Genomic DNA, 8,853 nt, shown 5'->3' with positions numbered 1-8,853 from the left:
CCCCCTAGACATGCTCAGGGTAGGACCAATTGGGGGGTTGGTGCACCGCCCCCTGTCACACTCAAGGCAAGGTCGATGGGGAAGGTTGCGGCGCCACCCCCGTGTCACGCACAGAGCAGGGCCAATCAGGGGGTTGGGGCGCTGCCCGTCACTCACAGGGCAGGGCCAATCAGGGGGTTGGGGCGCTGCCCCCTGTCACTCACAGAGCAGGGTCCATCAGGGGGGTTGGTGCTCCGTACCCTGTCACACACAGAGCAGGGTCGATCAGGGGGTTGGGGAGCTCCCCCCTGTCACGCACAGAGCAGGGCCGATCAGGGGGTTGAGGAGCTCCCCCCTGTCACTCACAGAGTAGGGCCGATAGGGGAGTTGGGGCACCGCCCCCTGTCACACACAGAGCAGGGCGGATCAGGGGGTTGGGGCGCTGCACCCTGTCACACTCAGGGCAGGGCCAATGGGGAGGTTATGGCTCTACCCTGTCACACACAGCAAGGCCCGTGGAGGGGGGTTGGGGCGCCACCCTCTATCACCCACAGAGCAGGGCCGATCAGGGGGTTGGGGCGCCGCCACTGTCACACTCGGGGCAGGGCCGATGGAGAGGTTATGTCTCTACCCTGTCACACACAGAGCAGGGCCCGTGGCGGGGGTTGGGGGGTTGGGGCGCCGCACCCTGTCACACACAGAACAGGGCGGATCAGGGGGTTGGGGCGCTGCACCCTGTCAAACACAGAGCCGCAGGGCAATCAGGGGATTGGGGAGCTCCCCCCTATCAGGCACAGAGCAGGGCAGATAGGGAGGTTGTGGCCCCACCCTCTGTCACACACAGAAGGCGATCAGGGGGTTTGGGCGCTGCCCCCTGTCATGCTGATCCCGGTGCCGGGAGGCATATTACCCTTTTACTATATAGGATAGAGGCCTGGTGCATGGGTGGGGGCCGGCTGGTTTGCCCTAGAGGCCTGGTGCATGGGTGGGGGCCGGCTGGTTTGCCCTGAAGGGTGTCCTGGATCAGGGTGGGGATCCCCACTGGGGTGCCTGGCCAGTCTGGGTGAGGGGCTGAGGGCTGTTTTCCCGAAGCAAGTGACTGAAGCTTCCAACCGCTCCTTGTTTTCTTTTTTTTTTTTTTTTTATTCTGGGCCAGCTTTAGCTCTGAGGCCTCGCTGCTGAAAACATCTATACAATGTTGCTAAAGCCCGGCTGACTGAAAGCCGGTTTCTGGGCTTTTGTTTATCTTCTATGTTTGCAACATAGTTTCTTAGAGTTGTAGCTCAGAGGCCGGCAGCGCAGGCGGAGGAACGTTGGAGTTCTCCTTCACTGCAGCAAGCAAGCCTCATGTTCGCTTCCAGCTGCATGGCTGCCAGCCGCCATCTTGGCTGATTTGCATATACTCACTGATTAGCCAATGAAAAGGGTAGCGGTCGTACGCTAATTACCATGTTTCTCTTTTATTAGTGTAGATTGTAAGAGAGGTAACTCCCAAATATTTGGAATTTAAAATATTTGAATAAGATTTCTGTTTAATTTGGGAGAAAAGAAATGGTGTGCTGGGCTTTCAAGAAATTGATCCACATGAAAAAGAAACGTTATCAACAAAGATATAATCCTGGAAATTACCAAGTCACTTTGAATGACACTGAGCAAAATAATTTAGTTAATGAACCAGAAGGACTCCAATGCTGAGCTAAGAAAAAAAAACTATCTTAACAGGCTAAATAATGAAGAAGGCAAAAAATATATATCGATCATTAAGTATCTAAGAGTCTTCCCAGTAAAATAGAAAGAAATATAAACACCCACAAGTTAAACACAGTTTTGTATTTTTTTCTAACTTTATAATGTGTACTATAATTCTTGATATAAGCAAATATTAAGTAATTCCTCATTTATAGGAGAGGATTACTATAAACCACTTAAATAGCGCAAGCTCATTAATTTTTATAGCAAATGGACAAATTTACACCTAGGAAAACAGAAAGCATCTCTGCTCTATTGACCTCTGTACTATGAACACGAGGCATACATTATGAAGGATAAAAGGATTTCTAAACTATGGACTAAAAAATAAATGAAAAGTAACACTATATTGTGTTTCCAAGATGCAATTTAAAATGACCAGGCACACTGTTTTTTCATATGATTTATACTTTTTATAGGCTTACATACACCATTCTAGGAAAAAACACACCAAAAAAAAAAAAAAAAAAAGGACCATCCTAAAATCATTCTAAATGTCCAAAAAATAAAATGCGATACATCAACTGGATGAATACCCCTATTACATTATAATCATGAAGAAGAACATTAATGTTACCATAATATTAATTTTAAATAAAAATATCAATATACTTAATTCTACATATTAAAACTTTCTAAAATCACAAGGCTATACAAACACAATGGGAGAATTTTAGTGTGGCAAGATAAAAGTATATAATTTTACTCTGTTACCTGTGCTTTCAATGATGCACAGTTACTCTTTTGGTGTGTGTGTTTTTCAAATTTAAAACTACAAAAAAAAAAAAAAAAAAAACACAAAAAAAAGAGGGAAAAAAACCCCAAAATCTAAAACCCTTAATTCTGAGTCCTCAGAAGCACATTCTTTTTTCTGTTGGGTATCACCTTTTACAGATACAATAAATTTCACTTTTCCCATACAGTAAGTTTCTTCAAAATTTCAGTGTCCTAAGTTAGAAACCATAGCTTCTAGAGTCAGAACTGTTCCACTCAGAAATAGCTGTTTAACATATAGCAGTAATGGTAAAGACAAAACTTAATATCAAAGGAAAAGTTTTCATTAAATTTAACTTACTTTGGGTTGCTTAATTAAGTCAAGCAAATCCTTTACTTGATGTCTGAGCAGATTTTGACATTTCCACATTTCATTCAATGCTCTGAAAAAGACAGACACATAAGTTTAAGTAACAAAGGGTGAAAATCCTTCCAGAACATTCTAACTATATTAAATTTTTTTTTCAAGTTCAAAACCCAAAAGGAGGTGACAGAGATGAGGTAAAATTAACAGGACTAAGCAATAGATGATGTATGGAGAAAAAGCGAAGCATCAAATAGAACAGATAATAACATTTAAGAAGATAGCTGCATCAAAAGAAAGAGATTAGTGGTGGTTGTTTTTTCTTTTGTATAAAAATCAATCATTAACTAAAATATGTTTGTAGGCTAGGGTGTAGAAATTAGCTACAGAGATTATAAATTTGAGAAATAAAGGAATATTTGATGAAGTAAGGTTTTGTGGAGGCAGGCAGGCCCAAAAGAAATAAAGACACATTCTCTAAGACAGCGGTTCTCAACCTGTGGGTTGCGACCCCTTTGGCGGTCGAAGGACCCTTTCACAGCGGTCGCCTAAGACCATCCTGCATATCAGATATTTACATTATGATTCATAACAGTAGCAACATTACAGTTATGAAGTAGCAACGAAAATAATTTTATGGTTGGGTCACAACATGAGGAACTGTATGTAAAGGGCCAGAAGGTTGAGAACTACTGCTCTAAGAGAATGGGAATACTTTTTCCTACAACAGAAATATATTTATTGCATTATATATGTATACAGTATTTTATATGGCATACATGAAGTAATATATTATGGATTACATATACTTTAATTTCCATATCCAAATAATACTCTTCACTGTTTTCAATTATCTGCACTTCTATTAACCTCCATTATTCCCCATATGAAGCACTGCCATAAAACAGTAATACAGAAACATACAAAACTTTTTTAAATAAATAAAACAATTATAAATTGTTTCATATTTTCATTCTCCTCCTTAACAGTATGTTTTAAAAATACCTTTGGCCCAGCCAGCGTGGCTCAGTGGTTGAGCATTGACCTATGAACCAGGTCACAGTTTGATTCCTGGAAAGGGTACATGCCCAGGTTGTGGATTCGATCCCCAGTATGGTGCATGCAGGAGGCAGCAGATCAATGATTCTCTCTTATCATTGACTAGAGGCCTGGTACACAAATTCGTGCACAGGTGGGGTCCTTCAGCCTGGCCAGCGATCTGGGCCATCTCCCTCAGTCCTGATAGGGGCCGATCGGGGCCGGCTAGCAGTGGGAGGTTGACTGTGGGAGCACACTGACCACTAGGGGGCAGCTCCTGCATTGAGCATCTGCCCCCTGGTGGTCAGTGGGCATCATAGTGACTGGTCAACTGGTCAACCGGTCATAACGGTCACTTAGGCTTTTATATATAGAGATGTTTCTATCTCTCCCTTCCTCTCTGAAATGAATAAAAATATATTAAAAAAAAAACACCTTTTGGAGTTTTTAAATAAATTAGTTTAAATTTGGATACTTAAATTCCTTCATAGTAGTGACTTCAAAATGGCAAAACTCTGTATTGGAGCATTTTCAATTAACAAGTGAAATTTGAATTATGTAATTAAAATAATTTTCAAAGAAATAATAGTCATCTGTAAAATACTTTTGAGCTTCAAAGTCAGTAAATTCTATCTCTTCCTATACACCTTATTACTTACAACTTCTGAAAGACCTGCATTTTGAAACATGCATTAAAACAGAAATTACATTGCCTATTATAGTTATTGATTAATTTAAAGATGAAATCTCATGCAATTCTAAAGCTCATTATAAACTACTAGAGGTCTGGTGCATGAAATCTGTGCACTCGGGGGGCGGGGGGGAGTCCCTCAGCCTGGCCTGCACCCTCTCGCAGTCCAGGAGCCCTAAGGGGATGCCTGACTGATGGCTTAGCGCTACCAAGGAGGCAGAAAAAGCTCCTGCCACCGCCACTGCATTTGACAGCAGGGAGCCTGGCTTCTGGTGCACTGACCACCAGGGGGCAGCTCCTGCATTGAGCGTCTACCCCTGGGTGGTCAGAGTGCATCATAGCAACGGGTCATTCTGCCATTCAGTCCATTTGCATATTATCCGTTTATTATATAGGATTATTGCTATGGCTTAAATAAAAAAGCGATCATAACTGACTCAGATTTTCTATTACAACATATTTAGGGAGCCCATACTCTCAAAAATTTTAAGTTATAATTAAGCAGCAAAGACAATTATCCTGTGTCTTTGTCTTTCTACAGAGTCCTCTTAAAAACAAAAAAACTATACCCTAGAAGCAATACTGCTATAATAGGGAGACAAACATTTATTTTTTAAATGTGTTTTTATTCATGTCAGAGAGGAAGAGAGAGGGAATGATAGAAACATCAATGATGAGAGAGGATCATTGACTGACTGCCTCCTTGCACACCCCCTACTATTTATTGAATATTAACCTGAATTCCAGTTCTATAATGTAAACAAACTGCTTAGAGCCTGTTTATTCTCACGTGTGCTATCTGACATTTTAAGCAGACAACTAGTTCCCTCAGTAGGGCTTCTCCTTGTTTGCACCAACATAGTTTGTGCCACCTCAAAGAAAAAGGCAGGTACCTTAGGCTGCAGTCAGAAACCTGTCCAAATGGTGAAGAAAACCTTTCTCCAACCTTCTGCTCTAAGTTGGCCCATCAGATTCAACAGTAAAAAAACTGCCTGGATAAGAGCCTACCCAATGAAGAACACATCCAAGACACCTGATACTAATGCTTACTCTTGTCCCTAACAGTTGTTCTGGGAAATCTGGGGAAGGTGGACATACACATCCTGAACAGAGTACTCAAGCCTGCCTCTATTCTCTTTTTCCATAATCAAGATATTTAGTTAACTTAGGGGCTTACCCCAAAGCTGGTACACATCAAAAAGTCTAAAATGTATGAATTTTTTGTCCTCCCCCAAAGAAAATCTATCTATAATAATGAAAGCATAATATGCTAATTAGACTGGACATCCTTCCGGACAAAGCTGGGGCTGCAAGGGAAGCCCAGGTCCCGGGTGCCAGATGGAAGCCGGTGACAGCAGCTGGGGGAAGGAAGGCCTACTCTTGCACGAATTTCGCTCATTGGGCCTCTAGTAGCTATATAATAAAATACATGCCTCTTTTGACAAATAAGAATAAATCCTGACCAATTCTCACCAGGAACCTGCCTGCCATGCAGGTATTCTTAGGCCCTTTCAAATTAGAGGTAATGAATTCAAATGACCTCTGGGCTAGAATGGTAATGTAAATGAATGAAACATGACAGGTGTTATAATATGGAATTGTGAGGACTGTGGTGAAACAGGAAACATTAATGAAAATAGCCCTATCATTAAGTATTCAGGAAAATGAAAAAATGACAGAATTTGATACCCAAAACATCTGCATTAAATTAGATGCCTAATATTGTTTAGGAAGATGTAGAAACTTACAAACCACTAGTGGAAGTATAAATTAGTATAATCATATTGGACATTTCAAGCAAACAACTAGTTCCCTCACTAGGGCTTCATAAAACTGAAGATGTACATGTTCAGCAATTCCACTCTTTGCTAAATACTAGTGATTCCAAACCCTGGTTGCCCATTAGAATAGTCAGAAACACTTTTCTGCAAACCTCAATGCCCAGATTACACTCCAGACAAATTAAATGAGAATATCTGAAGGTGAGATTCAGGTGTCAATATTATTTTTAAGCCTCTCTAAGTGATTCCAATATGTAGCCAAATTTGAGAATCATTAATAACCATAAACTTAGAAACCCTTGAATGTACATACTAAATTGAAAAAAGTTCATGGTAGCACTATTTGTATTAGTAAAAAAATGGAAACAACACAAATGTCCATTCTTTCCATTGACTCATATATCCAATGTCAAGATAACAGAATAAAATTGTGGTATAGTGACATAATGTAATTAGATACTACAGTGAAAATGAATGAACCACAAGCTATATACAGAGTAGGCAAAAGTAGGTTTATAGCTGTTAGTACTCAAAAGTTTATATTATTATTTCTTAATTATTATATTATTTATTTGTATTATAACTGTAAACCTGCTTTTGCCCATCCCATTTATCATGCTTGAATCTTAGGAACATAATAGAGTGGGGGTGGGAAGACCACAGAAGACTATATCCACAATTATTCCATTTTCATAAAGTTCAAAAACAAGCAAAAATAAATAATATATTATTGAGGAATACAAACATATTAGATTATTTTTTAAAAGGAAATAAGATTGGGGTGATCATTTAAGCTATGTAATGTCTGGTCACTGGGGTGGACACCTGAAACTACTGGTAATATAATGATGTATGTCAACTGTAATTGAAAATAAAAAATGAATAAAAAAAATAAGAGATATAAGGATAGGCTTTCCTTTGGAAGACAGGAGAATAAAAGGGAGAAGAGATTCACAGATATTTTTATTTTATTACTATGATTTGAGTCTCATATGTGACTTCTTTGTGTGCATTAAGTATTTCATAATAATAAATGTAAACACTTTTGGAGAAAACAATCACAGATAAATGTTAAGTTAAATATATAACAAAATCTTGATAAGCATCAGTTAATTCCCCAAAAGTTGTTTAAATTAAAAAATAATTTAAAGATGATATATACATAGTTTAAGTATTTTAATTTGAAACAGATAAATCTCCATTCACTCACCATTTTTATAGAATAAATTGGTCCACAGATTGCAATTTACTGTCAACTTTTCCATGGCATTATTTTCCAGTGTATCTTCTGTAATTAGCATTTTACTTTTTAAATCAACTAAATATACTTGTCATTAAAGTAATGATTGATATATGACATATTTAGGTTGATAATTACTGTTTGTATTTTGTGTTTTCTATTTACAACTATTTTTCTTTTCCAGATCTGGTGTTAAATTTTCATTGATTCTTTTTTGTATTTGAAACTATATATTCTTATTCTATGCTTTTATGAATTTTATCAATTTTTAATACTCACACTTGATTTATGGTCTAATTAATCAACATGTCTGTCCTCACTCTTATGAAAACAGAACCTGAGAAACACTTTACCTGCCATCTTACATGTTATCTATCATCTGATAGGGTCCACCTAGTATTCAAATTTTTTCAGAGGCACAGCACCAAGCAATCACAACAGCTGGCAGTAAAACAAGGAGGCCTTCCTGCTGTGCCCAGACCTAGGGGTGGATCTAGGGCAGTGATGGCGAACCTATGACACGCGTGTCAGAGGTGACACGCGAACTCATTTTTTTGGTTGATTTTTCTTTGTTAAATGGCATTTAAATATATAAAATAAATATCAAAAATATAAGTCTTTGTTTTACTATGGTTGCAAATATCAAAAAATTTCTATATGTGACACGGCACCAGAGTTAAGTTAGGGTTTTTCAAAATGCTGACACGCCGAGCTCAAAAGGTTCGCCATCACTGATCTAGGGACTCTCAAAAGCTCACATACTGTTGCAGTGGTGTGTACCGACTAAATACCAGCCTAGATGCTAACCTACTTTTTAATTCACACCCTCACCTCTTGTAAAGAAAACTGTTATTATTACTGTTTTTATAGGCATTGATTATTTAGGTCTGCAAAAGTGAAAGTGCTTGAAAATTTTGTTGCGTCTTGCATTGTATTCCTTCCTTCTGGATTTATTTCCTTTTTTTACCAAAAGAAATTATTATTATTTACTAATTTTTTTCAAGTAGGGTCTATGAATGGTGAACTCTCATTTTTTAATTCTAAGTGTCTTTATTTTGTTTTTACTCCTGAATGACAGTTGAGCTGAATCAAGAAATCTAGATGACTGTGATTTCAAGTAGGTTATCTCAAATTGGAATATATATATCTCATCAATTCTAAGAGGCCATCAATTTTACCATGGAGAAAAAAAATGCATTCCAGAAATGTTAGATGAAAATTTGGTTTTAAAAGTAATTATATATAGTAGTGACATATTTTAATATATTCAGTGGAAAAAGAATGAGTTGTGGAACCA

At 38.5% G+C, this 8,853-nt stretch overlaps 1 protein-coding gene across 9 annotated transcripts in view; it reads right to left on the bottom strand.

Annotated features, from left to right (window-relative positions):
- PDS5B (PDS5 cohesin associated factor B) overlaps nucleotides 1-8,853 on the bottom strand; it is a 238,784-nt gene that overhangs the window by 102,747 nt on the left and 127,184 nt on the right. For all 9 annotated transcript variants that reach the window (XR_002827660.1, XM_014449724.2, XM_023748999.1 and 6 more), the window contains one exon: nucleotides 2,804-2,885. Coding sequence is in view for 8 of the 9 variants with exons in the window: in XM_014449724.2 (XP_014305210.1) it covers nucleotides 2,804-2,885 (82 nt within the window). In the remaining variant the exon portion in view is untranslated. The remainder of the gene's footprint in view (nucleotides 1-2,803; nucleotides 2,886-8,853) is intronic.

Source organism: Myotis lucifugus, unplaced genomic scaffold (genome assembly GCF_000147115.1).
Source record: "Myotis lucifugus unplaced genomic scaffold, Myoluc2.0 scaffold_7, whole genome shotgun sequence".
NCBI classification, from domain to species: Eukaryota; Metazoa; Chordata; class Mammalia; order Chiroptera; family Vespertilionidae; genus Myotis; species Myotis lucifugus.
The sequence above is the reverse complement of the archived record's forward strand: the minus strand, read 5'-3'. Positions and strand labels throughout refer to the sequence as shown.